Here is a 24112-nt window from a genome sequence, read left to right as displayed (position 1 = left end):
ATATGAATAAAATCATATGGTATTTTTTTTCCCAGTCCGACTTATTTCATTTAGCATAATAGCCTCTAGGTCCATCCATTATGTCACAAAGAGCATGACCTCATTATTTTTTAAGGCTTTACAATGAAACCACACAAGATCCCAAATAGCCAAAGCAATGTTGGAAAAGAAGAACAAAGCTGGAGGTAACACAGTTTAATATTTCAAGATATATATATTATAAAGCCGTAGTAATCAAAACAGTATGGTACTGGCACAAAAATAGGCACATAGATCAGTGGAACAGAATGGAGAGTCCAGAAATAAACCCACAATTATATGGTTAATTAATCAATGACAACAGAAGCAAGAATGCACAATGGGGAAAAGACAATCTCTTCAATAAATGATGCTGCAAAAAACAGACAGCTATGTGTAAAAGGATAAAACTGGACCACTTTCTAAACACTATACACAAAAATAAACTCAAAACAGATTAAAGATGTAAACGTAAGCCTTGAAACCATAAAAATCCTGGAAGACAACACAGGCAGCAATTTCTCCGTCATTGGCTGTAGCAACATTTTTCTAGATAGGTCTCTTGAGGCAAGGGAGACAAAAGCAAAAATAAACTATTGGAACTATATCAAAATAAAAAGCTTTTGCATAAAGAAATCATCAACAAAACAAAAAAGCAACATACTGAACACAAGTAGATATCCACAAATGTTATATCCGTTAAGGGGATAATATCCACGTAACTTTATTTTTATAAACCTCTTACATTATATGTGAATGGGTATAACATTAATCCTAGATTGTGACAAGAATGTTAATTGGAACCACTCAAGAAACCAATGGGGTAAGATGTGAGAGATAAAAAGGTACAGCAGCAAAATATAATATAGGAGATAAAGATAAAAGCTAAAAAATACCCCATTAACCCAAGGGTAGCAAAGGAGGAACAGAGAAGCAAATAACTAATAAGACAAACAATACTAATAGCATAGTAGTACTTAACCTACACCCACAGTATTAGTACTTTTGATAAAACTTAAATCAACTAAATGTATAATGAAAAGGCAGGGATTATCTAAAAAAATCAGTTTACAAATCATACTTGAAAATTTAAGACAGATAAACTGAATACAAAAAAGAAGGAATACTATTCATAGGATATTATAAAGAACTCTGGAGTTCTTTATTGTTGTTTTTGCATGATGACATTTGCATTGAAAATTCCTTCTGTTGTTATTGGAATGGTAAGAAGGTATCCAGCTAAATGGAGAGAGAAAAGTAGGCTGTCTATATTTAATATTAGCAACCTCATGGGGACAGCTATGACAAAACATAATTCCAATGCTTATGATACTGGTTTTAGGACAAAAAGTATTATTCCCTATGTAACAATAACAAAAATCTAAATCTAAATGCCCCCAAAGGGCATTAGCCAGTAAAATACATTAAATTATGTTAAATATATTAATCAGATACTATATAAATGTTAAAATTAAATTAATATATTTAATATGTGGAAAAACAAAATAATTTACAAAATAGCATATGTAAGACAAAGGTATAAGAACATATATATACATGTATGTATATTAAAAACAGAAAATGTGCATAAAATTTATCTCCTGGTAATAAAATTATATGTGCTTTTCTCTTTATTATTTTGTCTGCCTATTCTTTCCTATTATTTTTATAAAAATTATTTAAAGATCTAAATATTGCCTTTTATCAACAAGATCTAATTTTCAACATTATGGCACTTGATAAACCTTATATATCAGTAATAATGAAAACATAAGATTTCTTAGTTGCCACCCATAATGGCTTTGCTGATTATATATAAATAAAAATTTCCCTAACTAAATGAATATTCCAATGGATAATTCTTCCCATTTTTAGAATATAGAATTTCTGCCAGAGAATCCAAGAAATTGTAAAGCATAAAATAATCTTATAAAAGATAATTTTTAATAACAGGGATCTCCCATTTATAATAAACTAAATAGCTTATTTTAAAATGGAAATTAATTTATGGAAGAGTTTCCTCACAATTTGGAGTGGATCCAGAAGTATATGCAGCTAGTTATAATCGAATAGGTTATAGTATAGTAGAACACTTCCATACATACAAATTATATATTATTGCTAGAATTCTATATTTGTAAGTTAACACTGTAAATATTAGTCCCCCATGTTAATCCAAAGGCAACTGACAACATTTATGTCCTGCTACACTAAGATACATATTTCAAAGAGTAAAATATATCTGTATTTAAGACAAGGAGAATTTTCTTTTTCACATTCCCATTAAATATAAACACAAAACAAAGCTATTATATATCAATAATGCATACCAAGGCTTTATCCATAATGATTTGTATTTTCAGAAATCTGTTCAATAATGCATCCGAATCTTTCTGCAAAACAGAGGACATGAATTAAATAAAACATGAAAATAAATAAAAAAAATATTAAAAATATATTGTTATTATCGTGCACATTATATATGTATCTATATACACATGGAGGAAGAAGAAAGAAAGAAAGAAAGAAAGAAAGAAAGAAAGAAAGAAAGAAAGAAAGAAAGAAAGAAAGAAAAAGAAACTACAGATACATAAAGATATAGATATTGGTAATAGGAAAATAAGACAATGGACGCCATTGAATAAAAAGCAGGTGACATTCCAAACACAAATTTTAGGAATAAAACGAAAGCTTCTATCTTATATTCTTTATAATTAAGATCCTCATGATGGACAACCCATGTTTCGCTTCACTCTAAACCTTTGTCTTAGACCCTCCTCAAACCTTCAAGCTAAATAAACTCCCATCATCTTTCCCCAAAACACTGCTTTTAATTACTCATTATTTTTGTACATTTAACTAATTATGTTAGCTTGATCACAGTTCTATCAATTGATATTAATGGATACACCACCCATGTATCCATTTCTATAAATAAAATAAAAAGTGTTTCCATCAGAGCCCAATATGGCTCAAGGCAATCAATGATCTGCTTTCTCTCACCATAGGGTAGAATAATCTATTCTAGAATTTCATAAAACTGGAATCATATGTCACATACTTTTTTACATCTGGCTTCTTTCACTCAGCATTTATCCATTATGTTGTGATTATTAACGCATTAGTGTTTATTAAAATAGTATGCCATTTTAGAAATATATCCCAATTTGTTAATACATTTACCTGTTGATGATCACTTGGATTATTTAGACATTTTAGCTATTATATATAAAGCTGCTATGAATATCCATATAGAGGTCTTTGTGCAAGTACGTTCTTTACTTTTTCTTGGAAAATCTTAAAAGTGGAATACCTAAGTCATATGGTAAGTGTGGATGTGTAATATAATGCCAAAGTGCCAGATTGCTTTCTAAAGCAGTTTGATTATTCTGCATTTTATCAAGAACTAAAAAAGAGTGCCAATTACTCCACATTTTTGCCTGTATTTGATATTATCCATCTTCTTCATTGTATTCATTCCTGTTGGTCCATACTGAAATCTCATTTATGTTTTAATTTGCAATTCCCTGATGTTGAATGATACTGACCATCTTTCACAGGCTTACTGCTCATTAATTTAGTTTCTCCTAAATTCCCTACCAGAAATTTTATGTTTAGCTTTGACTTTTAATTAAGTCTATGCTTTAATTCAATTTTTCTGAATAGGGGCCAAAATTCATTTTATTTCATGTGAATATCCAGTCTTTCAGCACTGCTTGTTGAAGGGAGTATTCTTTAGTTTTTCAGAGTCCTTAGCACCCTTGTGGAAAATCAATCAGCCAATAGCATGTGGGTCTATTTCTGATCTATTCTGATATACTGACCTATATACCTACATTTATATCACTAACACAATATGCACCTCTATACCAGGGGTCAGCAAACTATGGCCCGAGATACAGCCACCTGTTTTACAAAAAAATATATATGTTTTATTGTAACCTAGGCATACCCATTTATTTATATATCCTCTACAGACGCTGTTTTCTTGCAAAAACGCTCAGTGTTATAACTTGCAACAAACCATCTGCCCCACAAACCTAACACATTTACACTCTGGCCCTTTAAGAAAAAGTAATGTTAAGTCTTTCATCTTGTTCTGTTTAAAACTGTGTGATTATTCTAGGTTACTTATATCTCTCCTTATGCATTTGAGACCCAATTTCCATAAAATGTTTTCTGAAATTTTGATTGGGATTACACTGAATTTACAGATCAATTTGAGGAAAATAAACAACAACATCAATTTCTTTCTTTCCTGTGACTTTGCTAGACTCTCTTTTTTTTTTTTTTTTTTTTAACGTTTATTTATTTTTGGGACAGAGAGAGACAGAGCATGAACGGGCGAGGGGCAGAGAGAGAGGGAGACACAGAATCAGAAACAGGCTCCAGGCTCCGAGCCATCAGCCCAGAGCCCGACGCGGGGCTCGAACTCACGGACCGCGAGATCGTGACCTGGCTGAAGTCGGACGCTTAACCGACTGCGCCACCCAGGCGCCCCTAGACTCTCTTTTTTTAAAAAGTTTATTTATTTATCATGAGAGACAGCGCATGCACACACAGGCACATGAGTGGGGGAGGGGCAGAGAGAGGGAGAAAGAGTCCCAAGCAGGCTCCGCACCGTCAGTGCAGAGCCCAATGTGGGGTCTGAACTCAAGAACCATGAGATCATGACCTGAGCCCAAATCAAGAGTCGGGCGCTCAACTAACTGAGCCACGCAGGCGCTCCCAGACTCTCTTATTAGTCCTGATAGCTTTGGTGGAGATTCTTTAGTATTTTCTATGTATGGAGTTAAGTCACTTAAAAAAAGAGAATTTTTTTTCTTTCAAAAACGTATGTCCTTTATCATTCTTTCTCCTGTTGCACTCTCTAGTAACTCTACGGAAAAAAGTGGCTGGAAATAGTGAGGGCAGACAGTCTCGCATTATTCCTAATCTTATAGGCTGTTTTAGTCAGTTCAGGTTCTTAACAAATATACCAGACGAGGTTGCTTAAACAACAAACACTCTTCCTAGTTTGCAGATAGCTGTCTTCCTATTGTTTGCTCATGTGAGGGGGCACGAACAGATCAAGGAAGTTTTCTACTCCCTAGTTTATCATGAATGGGTGTTGAATTTGGCCAAATGATATTTCTGGAACTACTGATACAATACCGTCCTGTGGTTTTCTACATAAATCTGTTAAATTGTTTCATTCTTGTATTGCTGTACTGATTTAAGCCATATTTCCTCAAAGTCACATAGATATTATAGTCTTAAAATTCTTGAAAAAGTATGAATGCTTTTATATTATAATGGCAACTTGACTAGACAAAAATTGTTGGGATTTTTATACCTTCCAGAGAAGTCACTCTATACATCCTAGATATACACTGCACTATCTTATAAGCACTTCATTTGGCTAAGGCTAAAGTCAGTTTGTTTCTCTACTTTTATAGGTGATTTGGGGGCCAAGACGCCTATATTCATTATTGGGGGTACCTACATGGCTCAGTCAGTTAAGCGTCCAACTCTTTATTTTGGCTCAGGTTATGATCTCATGGTCCACGAGATCAAGCCCCACATCGGGTTCTGCACTGACAGCTTGGAGCTTGCTTGGGATTCTCTCTTCTCTCTCTCCCTTTCTGCTCCTCCCCTGCTCATGTTCTCTCACTCTCTCAAAAATAAATAAATAAACTTTTTCTTTTTAAGTACTGGTGTATATTTCAAGTTTTCTATAGCCTATCCGAATTACCTGTTTAGGATTAATATTTATTTATTTATTTTTAATGTTTTATTTATTTTTAAGACAGAGACAGAGCATGAGTGGGGATGGGGCAGAGAGAGAGACACAGAATCTGAAGCAGGCTCCAGGTTCTGAGCTGTCAGCTCTGTGCTGACGCAGGGTCAAACTCACGAACTGTGAGATCATGACCTGAACCGAAGTCGGACGCTCAACCGACTGAGCCACCTCGGCGCCCCTAAGATTTTCTTTTAATGTGTGTTTATTTTTGAAAGAGCATGCATGCTAGTGGAGGAGGGGCAGAGAGAGAAGGAGACAGAGAATCCAAAGCAGGCTCCACGCTGTCAGCACAAAGTTGGACATGGGAACCCAGAACGTTGAGATCATGACCTGAGCTGAAGTAGGATGCTTACTCAACTGAGCCACCCAGGTGCCTCAAGGATTTAGATTTTTAAATGAGCTATTCAATTTTGATTATTATTCCTTTCCTGTTCTTTTTGTGTTTGTATGTCTTTTGGTCATTTTAAAAATCACTTTTAATTTGTAGGGGGGGTTTAAGGAAGGAACAGGGGTAAAACATGTGCCCAAAATGCTTTTAACAAATAAGCCCTTTACCATATTGTTTGGTTTTTATTCTACTTTTCAACTCTGGTTATAGTGAAGGTATTTACCTTGTTTATGAGTTCATTTCTGTTTACTTTCAAAAATATAAAAATATACCTAAAACATAAGGTTGTATATTATTTTCTGTTCCTTATTAAAATCTGATATAGTGAAGATAGTTATTTTGTATATCTGTGCTTGTAAAAGCACTAGTCATGTGAAAACAAACTTAACTAAACCTATAGATCTAAGCCTATCAAATTCAGGATAAAAAGCAATTGAGTTACTTCATGAAAGATATAAATTTCACAAACATGTAACAATTACTCACTTATCTCCAATCCTGCAATGGCATCCCTGGTTTCTTCTTAAATTCTGAAATTTCTGTCTCTATTTTACTTGATCATTACATTTGTTCTGCACCCAAGTTTTACATAATCACCCCCAATTACCTTGTCCACTACATTAGAAAATATTGTGAGCAAATATGAATAGCAGTAACAATAATATTTATTGATCACTTTTTTATTTGTCCACACACTATGCTAAGTAATTTCCATTTATAAACTTAGTCTTTGAAATAACTGTATGAGCTAAGTATTATGTTTACTTTTATTTATTTATTTTTTTTACAGATAAGAAAATTTAAACACATAAAGGTTATGTTACTTTCCCAAGTTATTGTGGCTAAAACTAATAGACTTGGAATTCAAGCCAAGGCAGCTGGGACTGTATGTTACCTCTATCTTGTCTAATCTCTGCCAAGTGGTTGATGGCTTCAAGTGTTGTTATTTGTCTTTTCCAAAGTTATGTCCATCCTTTCAGGTTCTTCTTCTGCCACGGCAAAGTATTCATGGAATCTTTTAAAGCTTTCCAATTTACATATATGATAGTGCTCTATTTCAGTGGTGAAAATTGTCTTAATTGTGTCTAATGTTGTATTACAACATGCAGACAGTTTCCAGAGCTAGCATAAAGTTTGGGGTCATTTCTTAGTTTCACTAAAAATGAAATTTTCATCTCTATATATGTTTATACTTCATCATTTTTTAAGTTTCTGGAAGTACAGTTTTATCAATCTGTATTCATACTACTAACTTTGTCAAAATAAACAAAAGCAAATTAAAGCAACAGGGAGATGGAGTTCATTATAAATTCAGTTCAGGTTTCATTCCTAACTATTTTGTTTTGCTTGTCTTCAGTGTGATATCCAATTATGATGAGAATATGTGGACAGAGATTCATTTATTTAACCATGATGATAAAAGTAAAGTTGTATAAACATTCTTAAGGAGGAAGTTAGGAGGTATATACACACAGACATGTACACACACACACACACACACATATATATATATATATGAAAAGTATATATATATATATATGAAAAGTATATATATACATATATATATATGAAAAGTACATATATATGTAAAGTTAGGATATACACATATATATCCTATATAAACCCTATATATACATATATATATATGAAAAGTTAGGATATATACATATATATCCTATATATACAAATATATGTGTATATATATGTGTGTGTATGTGTATATATATATGCATACACACACACACACATGAAAAAGCCTTTGAAATATGCCTACCTTAAGTGTGAGCATTTATAATCAAAGTGTAATTGTTCAAAACTATTGTAAACTCATGCAGATGGATTACTTAATATAAAAATATAAATATGCAAAAATGGCATAATTTTATAAAATATACACATTTCAAGTTTATGCATATATATGAAAACTATAAAATACCATACATCAAAATGATGATAATGGATTCCACAACTGCATTTATCTTTAGAAAATAACATGAGGGCCCATTCTTATTATCCTTACATATGCATATGTTTAATATTTTAATAGATGCTAACCCAAATATTATTTAATTGTAAATAATAATAAATGTAATATAATGTGTATTTTCCTTTTGATAGCAAAAAGGAAATTTCAAAGCATTTGTGGTTATACAATTTTTTGTTTAAAAATTATCTACATATTTATAAATCTACATTTATAACTAGATATATAAAAATAATTAGAACAGATAATCCAAACTTCTAGCACTATTTTGAGATGATGACCTTTGGGACAATTTTTTTCCCTCTGTTCTAATTTTAAATTTTTAATAAAAATAATAAAGAAAAATTTTCTGGTAAGGAAAATGCAGACAAATTAATAATCAGCAGATTTGGATATCATTGTATTAGTAGTATGCAAATTCAGTGACAATGAAACTTTTTATATGCATGAAATACACTTTCAATTACGGAAATGTGAGTACTTTGATTTTTAAATTATGTGTGTTTATACCTATTACAGTTTGTAAATATTATCTGACTAAACATCAAAATACATTTAAAAATCAATATCTTACAACAGAAGGTTTTAATATAGTCAATTCCCAACATGAATAAATTTACTAGAAGTAACACAATGAAGATTTCATAAAAGGGGTTACTTACTTCTGATTTCACAAGAATCCTGTAGGATGGATCTACCAATTGGGTGATAGAATAATTTTCTTGTAAGGGAGAAAAATCAACTTTATCATTATTTATTTGATAAAGCATATGCTCATATGCAACTGCAGATTCCAATGGTTCAATGCCATAACTGACATTCTCCAACTGCAATAATCCCCTAGATATTTAAACACACAAAAAAGAAATAAAAAGATAATATAGACTCCCCACTAAGAAATGTAAATCACAATTAAATAACATTTTATAGAAATTTAACAGTTGTCTTTGCAGTCTGATGTCGAAGAATCATCCCTTCTTACATGGACAGACTTTCAAACTTTATTTTATACCTTTTTTGCCTACTATGCCATTTAGGATTCATTGTGGTTTTAGTGTGACTGAGGAATGTGAATATTCTTCATACTGGGGGTGGGGGTGGTTCCTGCATAAATTTTAAGACTGCAAGCCTGGGACAGAGACAAGGAGAAAAGGAAAAATGATAAGAGAGGGGGAGAAAAGAAAGTATATGAGCAGAAACACAATCAAAGTCTATTTTCTTTGCCTTCACTCTATCCTTTAAGATGTTTCTAAAAATTAAAGGATCACACAAGATTGTCAATCATGTACATCTCTGGAATATGCCAGTACCTGAGTCCAGAACAAGTGCTAAGTGTCACAACTGATTTTGGAATCTCTGCGGTGTATCCTTGATAAAAGCAATGGCCCTAAACAGAAGCATATGAAGATACATTCATGAGTGATTTGTAAATAAAGTTTTAGGTTTACCTTACTTCCTAGACATCATCAAACATTCAGATTTAGTCATCACCATAATATTATTTACCAGGCATTCCATTTCCTTGTTATCTATGCACAATCTCTTTTAACCCTCTTTAGATTATAAATAATCATTACTTCTGTCCTCCCCAAAATAACTTACTGCTAGAATATTTAATTTTTGATGAATAACTTTCTTATCTGTGTCTTTTCTTTCTCAGCCACATTTTTTCTTGTTTTTTTTCTAACTTGTAAACTTTGATTCTTTCAAATATGATCATTGTATTTTTAATCTTGACTCTGTGTTATGATCTTAGTTTTTACAGTATTATTTTTAATGATTCAGCTGGAGTTTTTCTCTTTTTGTCAGGTTATTTAAATTTTTTTATTTGAGTACATTTCTTGAATGTATAATCTATAGCTGCTAATTTAATGTAATTAGCGGCATCAATGTGACTTCAAATGTGAACATTTCACTTCTCTTTTCCAAGTTACCCAAAAGCATGTTAACTGAGATTTCCTCAGTTTTATTTCTCTTTAATATCTCACCATATTATTTAATCTATATAGCTCACCATCACTAGTTCAAGCTCTTCTCCCTCTAGATGTTCACAGCATTAGTCTTCCCAGGATCTCCCCTAATATTCTCATTCAGTGAATATTCCCTTTCTTCCCTTAAAAATCTAGTGATAACTAGAGTCAATCCTGTTCCTTTGTTAATGTTGTGCAATGAAAAGTATCATCACATTCTCTACCATAAATTTGTTTATATGCTATTAGCTCCCAGATATACATGTCCATCAGTAACCATTCACTTTTTCTCAAAACTAGGCTTAACTCCTATTCCCCACCCACTGACAGTGGCAGGGCATACCCTGCCCCATGCTAAGGAACAGCAGCAGCCACCTCTGTCTGCACTAGTTCCAACAGACTATGCTACAAGCCCTCACAAAAAGGTGGAATACAGACCATGTCCAAATCCTCTACCCAGCGGCAGAAAGCAATTCAGTCTCTGTAGCTCCTGGCTTTGCACCAGTGGGAGAAAATGAGCCTCATGAAATAATTCTCAACACCCCCAACACAAAGGACAAGAATTTCCAGATAGGAACTTTCCTCACCCAGGGGCACTACCAGAGTGAGAAGTGCACTGACAGTGCTAGAGAAGAGCCAGAGTAAATGCTCTCTATCCCATGGGACCTTCATCACCCAACCCCACCTAGTAATACAAAGTGGCCCAGGAAAGTACCTTTTACCACTATAGGCTGTATCAGCAGAGATCCAGTAGGAGCTTCTGAATCACAATAGAGTAACATTAAAAGCACCTCAAAAGTGAAATTGTCATTGGCACAACAAACCACACTAAATCTAAACTTGGGTTACTGTCTCTTAACAATAGATTTGAATGTCAAGGACACAACCAAAAATCACACATTACACCAAGAACCATAAAAATCACAAGAATGGGAAAAGAAAACCAACTGATAACAATATTGAGATAAGCCACATGTTGGAACTAATGAAGATTTTAAAGTAGCTGTGATAGTATTGCTTCAGTAAACAATTACAAATAATCTTGAAAAAAATTAAAGAACAGAAAATATCAGAAAATAAATGGAAGCCATAAAAACAGATAAAAAATATTAGAACTAAAAAATAGAATAAACAAATCTACAAAAAACATATTTGATAGACTGATAAGTAAAGTGGAGATGGCAAGGGATAGAATCAATGAACTTGAGAAGAGATCAATAGAATTTACTCAATATATATAACAGAGACAAAGGAACTAAGAAAATAAACAGAGCCCCAAGGACCCGTGGAACGATAACAAGAGATCTAAAATAAGTATCAGAATCTGAGGAAAAGAACAGAAAGAATATAGGGCTGAAAAAGTATTCAAAGAAATAAAAGCTAAAATTCTGGTCAGGAAGATGGCAGAGTAGGAAACCTTAGACCCCCACCCCCCACCCCTTCAAAAACAAATGAATTCAGCAACAATTCACAGACAAATTTCTTTTATAAGAAATCTGAAACTAATTAAAAAGCTAATTAAACTAATTAAAAAGTGTGTAGGGGCACACTCTGGGAAAATGCAAAATCAGACTCACCAAAGCCAATATAGAGATTTGGTATCCCCTTTCAATAGGGATACTGCCCCAGAGCACTGCTATATGATCACAAAACAATGGCCCTCTAGCTCCCAGCCTAACCCAGAGCATGAAACAGGTTTGTCCTCATGTCTAGAGCCCCAATTTTTCTGAAGGGGCTACCTAAAGAACTAGAACCCATTTCACTGGTCTTGGAGCTCTAATAGGTTCAGCACGATCTGGCCATCCAGGCAACAATGGAGATAGAGACTTGGGCTAGTAGACACCATGGGTTTCTCCCCCATGTCCCCACTAAGCACAGAATAAGTGGACAAAAAGATGCCAGCTCTGCTTCTCCTTGAGGAAGGAAAAAGTTGATCCATACATGTAGTTTCCCTACTTCACCAAAACTGCCAAAAGAACTGGCATCTTTCTCACCAATCCTGGAACACAGATGGGCCAAGCACAATATAGTTGCTTGGGTGAGAATAGAGGCGGCAGCTTGTGAGGGTAGATGCTACTAATCCTCTCTCCTGATCAACACAGAGCAGGAAAAAGCACAGATGCATGTTTCCCCCTGGAGAGAAAAAGATTCGGTAGAGGCCCCCCAAATGATTGGACAGGATGACTTGTTGAGATACTTTTCTGTACAAGGCCTGTCAGTGAAGACTGGGCAAAGCAACTAATTTGTCTAATGAGCAGATACCAAAACAGAGAGTCAAATAAATGAGTAATCAGGAAAAGACATTTCAAATAAAGGAAAAAGATATCTCCAGAAATGGATGCTAATTAAATAAAATTAAATAATTTACCTCACAGAGAATTTAAAATGTTCACTGAGGTCAAGAGGACAATGCATGAACAAATTGACAATTTCAATTACAATTTTCAGAGACAGAAAATATTTTTTAAAAGTACCAAACAGAGGAAGGAGTTGAGATCTTGGAGTAAGGGGACTCTAAGCTTGCCTCATACCTCAAACACAGCCAGATAAATATCAACACCCATTCTGAACACCCAAGAATTCAAATTGAGAGAACAAACTCAACATCTAAAGGGAGAAAAACAGCCACATCGTGGAAGGTAGGAACTGCAAAGAGTTGATTTGGGGGAGAAAAGAACAGCAGGTGCCGCAAAGGGGAGAGCCCTGATCACAGGACGGGACAGGACAGGGGAGGGGAAGGGAGGGGAGGGGATGGAAGGGGAGGAGACGGGAGGGGTCGGAGGAAAGAAAGCACACATAGGCAACTGCACAAGAAAAATTCTTCCCCAAAACCACTGACTAGGATAGGGACAGGGGCTGAATGCCAGCCACAAGCTTATATAAACAGTAGAGTACAAAGTCTGAAGTATTAGAAGTCCCTTAAATCACTGGGGTCATGCCCAAGAGGCTTAGTAGTGCTCCAGTGGGGATGGAAGACAGAGACCTGGAAGGGAAAGCATGGTCTGAGGATCCCTGGGTCACATAGGGAGAAACAGTTCCCCTTCTTGGAGTGCATTTAGGAGGGGTGGCACTGCCTCTCTGGGGACAAAAGAACTGGCAGTGTCAAAGTACTGCTCTATTGAGTAGCACAGGAACAGAGACATCAGCTGAAAGCAGCAAACCCTGGTGCCAGCTTTTTGTTATGCTTTACCATAAATTCTAAACCACTGCATGGTCATGCAACTCCCTTTATGGGGTAAACTAGCATGAGGGTAAACTAGCACAGTGTGGTGAGACCCTCCCCAGAGATCAGTGTGGAACTGTGCCACATAGTTCCCCCAAATGCAAAGTTTTAAAAAACAGATACACACCTGAGATAAATCACAAGAATACTGTGCCACCTGGCAGGCATACAGCTCAGACACAGACAGGGTAAAGGCAAGGATCTGACAGAGGCCAGGGACACATGAGGGGTGATTGTTTGCTCTTCTATGAGGGCTTCCTGAAGAGTGGCAGGCAGAAACTACCCACTCCAGAAACTAGAGAGTAGAGTGAAGCCATTTCCCCCACATCCAATAGCACTGACCAGGTCAACGAGCAACACAGCATCCCACAGTGGAAGCCATAGCCTGCTTACACCAAGCCCCACCCCACTGCACCCTGCAGGCACATGTCTACTAGGGCAAGTCTGCGTATCTCTCCCAGAAGACCAGCACAAACACCTTGCACACACCAAGTCTACTAAACAGAGAGTGCTGCAAAGCTTCAGCTCTAGGGGGAATAGAATCTAGCTTCGTTTAACAAGCAGACCAAACACACCTACTTAAAAATTTCCACACAGTGGATGAGGTCCAAACACCCCTACTGCAGGCAAGGAGAAACTCTGCAGAGGATTGACCTAAGGGAAGGAGCAGCCAAAACACAACAGCAGAGTGCACACTCTGAAACACCTCCTGAAGCACCAGACCCAAGAAAGTATTGGACCTCTTCTTAATATAGCCACTATTCTCAGAAGCAGGAATATAACAGGCTTTCCTAACAACTACTAAAAAAAACAATGACCTAGAAAAAATGACAAGATGTAGGAAGTGACCCCCCAAAAAGAACAGGAAGATGTAATGGCCAGGGATTTAATCAAGACTGATATAAGTAAAATGCCTGAACCAGAATTAAAAACAAACAAAAACAAAAAAACAAAAAACAAAAAGATAGTAAATAAGGATACTAGCTGGGCTTGAGAAAAGCATAGAAGACTGTAGAGAATCCCCTACTGCAGAGATAAAAGAACTAAACCTAGTCAGGCCAAAATAAAAAATACTACAACTGCGTGCAAAACTGACTAGATACAATGACAATGAGGATGGATGAAGCAGAGAGCAGAAGAACAATTCAGTGATATAGAAGATAAAATGATGGAAAATCATAAAGCTGTAAACAAGAGGGAAAGAAAATTATTGGATCACGAATGTAGACTTAGGGAACTCAGTGTCTCCTTAAAGCATAGTAATATTCGTATCATAGGAGTCCCACAAAAAGAGAGGGAAAGAGGGCAGAAGCAAATAATAGCTCAAAATCTACCTAATCTTGGGAAGAAAATAGACATCAAAATTCAAGAGGCACAGAGAACTCCCATCAAATTCAATAAAAGCTGGCCCACACCAAGATATATCATAGTCAAATTAACAAAACACACAGACAAGGAAAGAATCCTGAAAGCAGCAAGGTTAAAAAAAAAGTCCTTAACCTACAAGGGAAAACATATCAGGTTCATAGCAGATCTATCCACAGAAACATGGCAGTCCAGAAAGGAGTGACAAGATGTATTCAACATGCTGAATGGGAAAATATTCAGCCAAGAACACTTTATTCCACAAGGTGGTCATTTGGAATAGAAGGAGAGAGAATAGTTTCCCGGATAAATAAAAACTAAAGGAGTTTGTCACCATTAAACCAGATCTGCAAGAAATATTGAAGGGGACTCTTTGTGTGGGAAAGAAAGATCAAAAGCAACAAAGACTAGAGGAACAGAGGACATCACTAGAAACACCAACTTTACAGGTAACACAATGGCACTAAATTTATATCTATCAATAATCACTCTGAATGTAAATGGACTAAATGCTCCAATAAAAGCTATAGGGTATGTGAATGGATAAAAAATAACCATCTATATGTTGTCTACAAGAGACTCATTTTAGACCTAAAGACACCTGCAGATTGAAATTGAAGGGATGCAACCATGATGTCCGTCATGCTAACGGACACTAAAAGAAATCTAGAGTAGCCACACTTATATCAGACAAACTAGATTTTAAGTTGAATCTGTAACAAGAGATGAAGAAGGGCACTATATCATAGTTAAGAAATCTATCAATCAGGAAGATCTAACAATTGTATATATTTATGGCCTCAACTAGAAAGTACCCAAATATAGAAATCAAATAATGACAAACAAAAAGAGACTCATTGATAATAATAAAATAATAGTAGGGGACTTTAACACTCCACCTACAGAAATGGACAGATCATCTAAGCAGAAAATCAACGAGGAAACAATGCTTTGAATAATAAATTTGACCAGATGGACTCAACATATATATTCAGAATATTCCATTCTAAATTTTTTTAATGTTTATTTATTTGAGAGAGAGAGAGAGAGCTGGGGAGGGGCAGAGAGAGAGGAGACACAGAATCAGAAGCAGGCTCCAGGCTCTGAGCTGTCAGCAGAGTCCAATGCTGGGCTCGAACCCACTAACTGTGAGATCACGACCTGAGCTAAAGTCAGACACTTAACCAACTGAGCCACGTAGGTGCCCCCAGAACATTTCATTCTAAAGCAGCAGAATATACATTTTTTTCAAGTACACATGGAACATTCTCCAGAATAGATCATGTACTGGGTCACAAATCAGCACTCAACATCTACAAAAAGACTGAAATCATACCATGCATATTTTCCAACCACAATGCTATTAAACTTGAAGTCAACCACAAGAAAAAATTCGGAAAGACCAGGAATACATTGAGGTCAAAGAGCATCATACTAAAGAATGAATGGGTTAACCAGGAAATTAAAGAAGAAATTAAGAAATGCATGGAAGCTGGAGCACCTGGGTGGCTCAGTCGGTTAAGCGTCTGACTTCAGCTTGGGTCACGATCTCGTGGTCCGTGAGTTCAAGCCCTGCGTTGGGCTCTGGGCTGATGTCTCAGAGTCTGGAGCCTGCTTCTGATTCTGTGTCTCCCTCTCTTTCTCTGCCCCTCCCCCATTCATGCTCTGTCTCTCTCTGTCTCAAAAATAAATAAACATTAAAAAAAAATTAAAAAAAAAATACATGGAAGCAAATGAAAATGGAAACATGACAGTCCAAACCCTTTGATATACAACAAAGGTGTCCTAAGAGCAAAGTAGATTGCAACACAGGCCTATAACAAGAAAAAAGAAAAGTCCAAATTGTTAACCTAACCTTATACAAGAAAAGGAAGAGCAAATAAAGCATAAAGCCAGGAGAAAAATGGAAATAATAAAAATTAGAGATGAAATAAATGATATAGAAACATAAAAAAACCTAGTAGAATAGATCAACAAAACTAAGAGCTGTTTCTTGTAAAGAATTTATGAAAGTGGTAAACCCTTAGCCAGACATATGAAAAAAAAAAAAAAGAGGACTCAGATAATTAAAATCATGAATGAAAGAGAAGAGATCACAACCAACACCAGAGAAATACAAACAATCATAAGAGAATATTATGAAAATTTATATGCCAACAAACTGGGCTCTTTGGAAGAAATGGGTAAGTCCCTAGAAATATACAAACTACCAAAGCTGAAACAGGAAGAAATAGAAAATTTGAACAGACCTATAACCAGTAAAGAAATTTAATCAGTAAGTAAAAACCTCCCAACATAGAAACGTCCAGGGTCAGATGGCTTCCCAGGAGAATTCTACCAGATATTTAAAGAACAGATTGTCTTTTCCCCATTGTGTATTCTTGCCTCTGTGGTCATTGATGAATTGACCATATAATTGTGGGTTTATTTCTGTGTTCTCCATTTTGCTCCATTGATCTAGGTGTCTGTAATCTATGTGATCCATTGATCTATGTGTTGGTAAACACATACTTGAAGAAAAAGAAGATCTCAAATCCATAAACTAACTTCACACATCAAAGAACTAAAAATAGAAGAATAAACTAAGGCCAAAGTATCAGAAAGAGAGAAATAACAAAGGTCAGAGAAGAAATAAAGAAAATAAAAAGTAAAAAATTAAGAAAACAATAGAAAAAATCATGGAACTAATAAGAGTTGTTTCTTTGAACAACTTGATAAACAAAACTGACAAACCCCCAGGTAGATTAAGAAAAAAGAGAAGACACAAATAAATAAAATCAGATATGAAAGCAAAGATCAAAAGAGAATACTATTAATAATTATACACCAACAACTGGATATCATAGAAAATGGGCATGTTCTTAGAAACATATGACCTACCAAAACCGAATCATGAAGAAACAGAAAATCTGAACAAACCTACAACTAGTATGGACTCTGAATCAGTAATCAAAACTTCATAACAAAGAGAAGCCTAAAACCAAATGACATCACTGATGAACTCTCCCAAACACCTAAGTAAGAATTACAACAATCTTTCCCACACTGTCCCCAAAAACATTAAACAGGAGGGAACATTTCCAAACTATTTTACGAGGCCATCATTACACTGATTTAAAAGCCATACACACAGTCCACAAGAAAACTACAAGTCAAAAGCCCTCATGAATACAGACGCAAATTCTCAACAAAATACCAGTAAACCAAATCCAATGTAATCCAAAAAATGTAAAATTATTTTACATCAAGACCAAGTTAGATTATCCCTGCAGTGCTAGCATGGTTTAATGCACAAAAATCAATTAATTTGATAAACCACATTAACAGTGTAGAGGATAAAAATCACATGATCATCTGAATAATAGTAAGAGAAAGAATTTGCAAAATTCAACATACTTTTCATAACAACTCTCAACAAACTAGGAATAGAAGGAAATTACCTCAAAATAATAAAAGGCTATTTATGAAATGTTATTTATGAAAATAACATTGTATTCAACAGTGAAAAACTGAAAGCTTTTCCTCTTAGATCAGGAACAAAGCAAGGATGCCCAATCTCACCAATTCTATTCAATGTAGGACAGCAAGTTCTAGCCAGAGTAATTAGATAAGAAAATGAAATAAAAGGCATTCAAGTCAGAAAGAAAGAAGAAAAATTGTATTTGTTTGATGACGTGATCTCATATGTAGAAAACCTAAAGATTTTACATACACACACAAAAGAAATTCAGTAAAGTTGCAGGACACAAGATCAACATACAAAAAAATAAAATGAAAATAAAACCTTCCTTATCTAAAAGGAAAATTAAGAAAATAACCCCATTTGAAATGACACACACACACACACACACACACACACACACACACACCAATAAAATACCTAGGGATAAATTTAAGGTTAAATACTTGTACTCTGAAAATTACAAAGTATTGATGAAAGAAATTAAATAAGACACAAACAAATGGAAAGACATTCCATGTCCATGGATTGAAAGACTTAACATTGTTAAAATTGTTGAACAGACATTTCCCAAAGAAGACATACAAATGGCCAACAGGTATATGAAAATACACCCAACCCTGGTTATTAGGGAAACGCAAGCCAACATCACAATGAGATAACATCTCACACCTGTTAGGATGGTGATGATCATATAAAAATAGACAAGACTTGGCAAATGTAGAGAAACTGGAACTGTTGTACACCATTAGTGAGAATATGATATGGTGCAAGTTGCTATAGAAAACTGAGTGAAAGTTCCTCTAAAAATTAAAGGTAGAGGGGAGCCTGGGTGGTTCAGCCAGTTAAGTGTCTGACTTAAGCTCAGGTCATGATCTCACATTTCTTTTTTTTTTTTTTTTTTTTTTTTTTAATTTTTTTTTTCAACGTTTATTTATTTATTTTTTTTGGGACAGAGAGAGACAGAGCATGAACGGGGGAGGGGCAGAGAGAGAGGGAGACACAGAATCGGAAACAGGCTCCAGGCCCCGAGCCATCAGCCCAGAGCCCGACGCGGGGCCCGAACTCACGGACCGCGAGATCGTGACCTGGCTGAAGTCGGACGCTTAACGGACTGCGCCACCCAGGCGCCCCTCTCACATTTCTTGAGTTCGAGCCCTGCATCAGGCTCTGTGCTGACAGCTCAGAGCCTGGAGCCTGCTTCAGATTCTGTGTCTTCCTTTCTCTCTGCCCACCCCCCTTCAAAAATAAACATTAAAAATTTTTAAAATTAAAAGTAGAATAAGCATACGATCCAGTGATGTCATTTCTGTGTAGTTATTCAAAAGAACTGAAAATAGGATCATGGGGAGCTATTGATATTCCTGTGTTCGTTGCAGCACTATCCAAAAGAGACAAGATGTGGAAACTACCTAACGGTCCACCAACAGATAGGTAGAGTTAAAAAAATGTGGTATATACATTTAATGGAATATTATTCAGCCTTCAATTAAATTCTGCAATATATGCAACATGTATGGACCTCAAGGACATTATGCTAAGTGAAATAAGCCAGTTACAGGAAGACAAATATTGTGAGTCCTTTTATGTGAAATATTTAAAACATCCAAATTCATAGCTCCAAAGACTGAAATGGTGCTTTCCAGGTACCGGGGAAATGCTGAAATGGACACTTACTAAGTAGTGAAAGTTTCAGTCAAGGGGTCCCTGGGTGGCTCAGTAGGTTAAGTGTCCAACTCTTGATCTAAGCTCAGGTCATGATCTCACAGCTCATCAGGGCTCTATACTGACAGCACAGAGCCTGCTTGGGATTTTCTCTCCCTCTCTCTCTCTCTCTCTCTCTCTCTCTCTCTCTCTGTCCCTCCCCAACTTGCACACTCTCGCTCTCTCTCTAAAAATATGTAAATAAACTTTAAAAAAAAAGTTTCAGTCAAGCAAGATGAATAAATTCTAGTGGCTTCTATACAACATCATACTTATGCTCAATAATAATGTAATGTATACATAAGATTTGTTAACAGCATAGAACTCATGTTAAGTATTTTTGCCACACAAAAATATATATAAATTTTTTAACGTTTATTTATTTTTGCGAGAGAAAGAGAGAGACAGTGTGCAAGCTGGGGAGGGCAGAGAGAGAGAGAGACACACACAGAATCTGACAGGCTCCAGGCTCTGAGCTGTCAGCACAGAACTCGACGCAGGGCTTGAACTCACAAACTATGACATCATGACCTGAGCCAAAATTGGATGCTTAACCGACTGAGCCACCCAGGTGCCCAATATAAATAAAAATTAAGAAAAAGAAATACTGCTGAAACTTTCACAAAATTAACAAATGGCATAAACACTTGGGTTCCGTGAGATGAGCAAACTGCAAAGGGAATGGACCCAAAATAACTCACAGGAACAAAACATCACAATTAACAATTAACAAAACCAATAGAAATATCTTCAAAGTAACCAGAGAGCAATGTCACATAGCCTATAGGGGAACACCAATTTGAATGACAGCAGATTTCACATCTGAAGTAATGAGGCTATAAAGAAACACTACAGCAATTTCCAAGTGCTAAAAAAAAAAAAAAAGGTACAATAAAAAAAAAGAAAAGAAAAGAAAAGAAAAGAAAAGAAAGAAAGAAAGAAAGAAAGAAAGAAAGAAAGAAAGAAAGAAAAAGAAAAGTACAGTCAAACATGAACTCTATGTATCTGGAAAGTTTATCCTTTAAGAATGAAGGAAAAAGAGAGTCTTTCTCAGACAAAAGAAAACCAGGAGACTTTATTACTAGCACACATACCCTTAAAGAATATCAGAAAGAAATTCCAAAAGTGAAAGCTAATATCACAAAAAGACATGGAATTCAAGAATCTGGAAAACCAGAATAGATAAAAATAGTAGTAAGTATAGTGGACTATCGTTTCCCTCATGAGTTTCTTAAATCATATTTAGTAGTTGAAGCAAAATCATACAATATCATGTGACTTAAGATACAGATAGGGATATTTAGGCAATTATAACTTAAAAATGTAGAGGTTAAAGGAACCTACATAGAAATAATTTTTGATAATTCACTTGAAGTAGTAAAAATTCCACAATAGTAGACTATTATAAGTTATATATGTATATTGTAATATCTAGAGCAAACATTAAGAAAGTTGTTGGGGCACCTGGGTGGCTCAGTTGGCTGAGTGTCTGCCTTTGGCTCAGGTCATGATCTCCCTGTCCCTGAGTTCAAGCCCCGTGTGGGGCTCTGTGCTGACAGCTCAGAGCCTGGAGCCTGTTTCAGATTCTGTGTCTCCCTCTCTCCCTGACCCTCCCCCACTCATGCTCTGTCTCTGTCTCTGTCTCTCTCTCTCTCTCTCTGTCAAATATAAATAAACATTAAAAAAATTTTTAATAAAAAAGAAAAAAAGAAAAAAAAGGAAATTGTAATAAGGAAAATACTTTAAAACCCTACAAATAAATCACAATGTAATCCTAAAAATGTTCAAGTAATGCAGAAGAAGGCAATAAGAGAGGAACAAAGAAATGAGAAACATAGAAAAGAAAACAGAAATATATGTACATTATGGCAAACAAAATCTCTAACATATAAATAATTACATTATGTACATTATGGCAAATATATATGTACATTATGGCAAACAAAATCTCTAACATATAAATAATTACTTTAAATGTATGAGTATAGAAACATCAAATAAAATACCAGATGCTAGGATAGATGCGAGAAAAAAAAACCCACCATGGCCCAACTAAATATTCTCTATAGGAAATTTACTTCAAACAATAACATAGGTAGACTGAAATTAAAAGGATGGAAGATTTATGTAATGAAAATATTTATAAAACAAAGAAGAATTGTAGAGAATAAGTTTAGGAATTCCCTGAGCCTGCACTGATGGGTTAACAAGGCATAAAGAATTACGAAGCCATAGGACACTCACACCCAAGTTTGGGTAAACAAGATTAAATAAATAAAAGGGGGGGCAGAGGCCCCAGTATAGAGAGAACGGGGCAAAGGCCCCAATATAGAACATAGGTATATGAAATAAACAAGATTAGGTAGTCAGGGCAGAAGCGCCCACCAACTTAGTACTATAGCAGAAAACTTAGTACTTTCACAGGAAGGAAGGACCAAATTTGGTAAACAGGTAAATCGGGCTATAGACCCCTGTGGGTGAAGTTGCCCAGAGAGGAGCTAATTAACAAAAGAAAGGTGCCTTGTTGACCCTGAGGTTACTTGCTCTGTCTTTCTTGTCCCCTAGACCAGTTTAGGTAAACAGAGGTGGTACCTCATGTCTGCTGTAAACATCCTTCCACCCCCACAGCCCAGGGGCCAGGATTTTGTTTTGCATTGACCCAAACCCCTAACTCTGCATATCTTCAAAACCCCCTTTCCCTCATGTCCATGAGTTAATGTTCACAGTTTCATTTTCCCTTTGTGCACATCCATCATCATGTTTGTGAGCCTTCTGATCCTAATAAAAACGGAACAAGGACCCTTAATCTGGGCTCTTGTCTTTTCCCAGACATTAGCCATCTCTTGCTTTCAATCCTATGTCCCGCTCTCTTGCTAGACAAGAAAGAACTCTAGACCCAGAGTCTATGACAAAGAATGGCTTTATTAATATCAGATAAAGTGGACTTACTAGCAAAGAAATCTACTAGGGACAAGGAGACTCACTGCATATTCATGAAAGCATTAATCCATCAAGAAGACATGGCAATCCTAAATGTATAGGCACCGAACAATAGAGCTTCAAAATATGTGAAGCAAACACTGATACAGCTAAAAGAGAAGATAGAAAAACAAAATAATAAATAATTCAATGCACTCCATTCAGTTATTGATAGTGCTAGACAGAAAATCAGTAAAAATACAGAACTGAAACAGCGTCAGTCAAAATGATCTATATGACATTCATGGAAGACTGCACCAGCAATAGCGGAATACACATTTTTTCATAAGTATCTAAGAACATTTACCTACACACATAATATACTGGACCATAAAACAAACCTTCACAATTTAAAAGATCTGAAATTATACAGAGTACATTTTCTAACCATAATGAAATCAAACTAGAAATCAGTTGACAAAGACAACAGGAAAAATCTCCAAACACTTGGAAACTGAACAATGCACTTTTAAAAAATACATGAGTCAAACAAGCCTCAAAGGAAATTAAAAAAAAATACATATACCCTTATTAAAATAAAAATACAACACATTGTTTCAGAGTGCAGTAAAGCAGTGCTGAGCAGGAAATTTTAGCACTAAAATGCTTGCAATAGAAACAAAGGAGGTCACAGGTAGAAATACAAGTGTTTTCCCCAACAAATAGAAAAGAAGCACAAAATAAACCCAAAGTAAGATATAAGGGAGAAAGTAATAAACATAAGAGGTAAATGCTATGACATTGAAAATAAGACAATAGTATGGAAAAAGCAAGAAAAAAACTGGTTCTCTGATAAATTCAATAAATTGAAAAATCTCTAGCAGGACTGTTAAAGTTAAGAAGAGAGAAGACAGCAATTAATCATGTTACAACCAAAACACTCCTGTGGTCATTAAAAGGATAATAAGGACTGTGACATAATTATACCCATAAATTCCATACCTGAGATGGAATGGACCAATTCCTTAAAAAACACAAACCACCAAAACAATACATATGAAACAGATAAGGTATTTCCATAAGTATTAAATAAAGTGAGATGGTAATTAAAAATCTCCCACCATACACATACATAAAGGTCCAGGGATTTCACTAAAGAATTTTACCAAATATCTTAAGAATGAACATGTACTTTAAACAACTTCTTCCAAAACACAGAAGAGAAGGTAATACTTCTCAATTTATTTTATGAGGCCAGTATCACTCTAATACAAAAATTAGACAGTCAGTACAAAACAA

General features: G+C 35.3%; 1 protein-coding gene across 1 annotated transcript in view; it reads right to left on the bottom strand.

Moving 5' to 3' along the window:
• The window catches only part of ADAM18 (ADAM metallopeptidase domain 18), a 103950-nt gene that overhangs the window by 59805 nt on the left and 20033 nt on the right, over nucleotides 1-24112 (bottom strand). The window contains exons 5-7 of the mRNA XM_032592868.1: nucleotides 9483-9559; nucleotides 8835-9012; nucleotides 2349-2411 (exon numbers count right to left, since the gene is read on the bottom strand). Coding sequence (XP_032448759.1) covers nucleotides 2349-2411; nucleotides 8835-9012; nucleotides 9483-9559 — 318 coding nt within the window. The remainder of the gene's footprint in view (nucleotides 1-2348; nucleotides 2412-8834; nucleotides 9013-9482; nucleotides 9560-24112) is intronic.

The sequence above is a fragment of the Lynx canadensis genome, chromosome B1 (genome assembly GCF_007474595.2).
Source record: "Lynx canadensis isolate LIC74 chromosome B1, mLynCan4.pri.v2, whole genome shotgun sequence".
Lineage (NCBI taxonomy): Eukaryota > Metazoa > Chordata > Mammalia > Carnivora > Felidae > Lynx > Lynx canadensis.
Note: the sequence above shows the minus strand (reverse complement) of the source record. Positions and strands in the feature narration are given on the sequence as shown.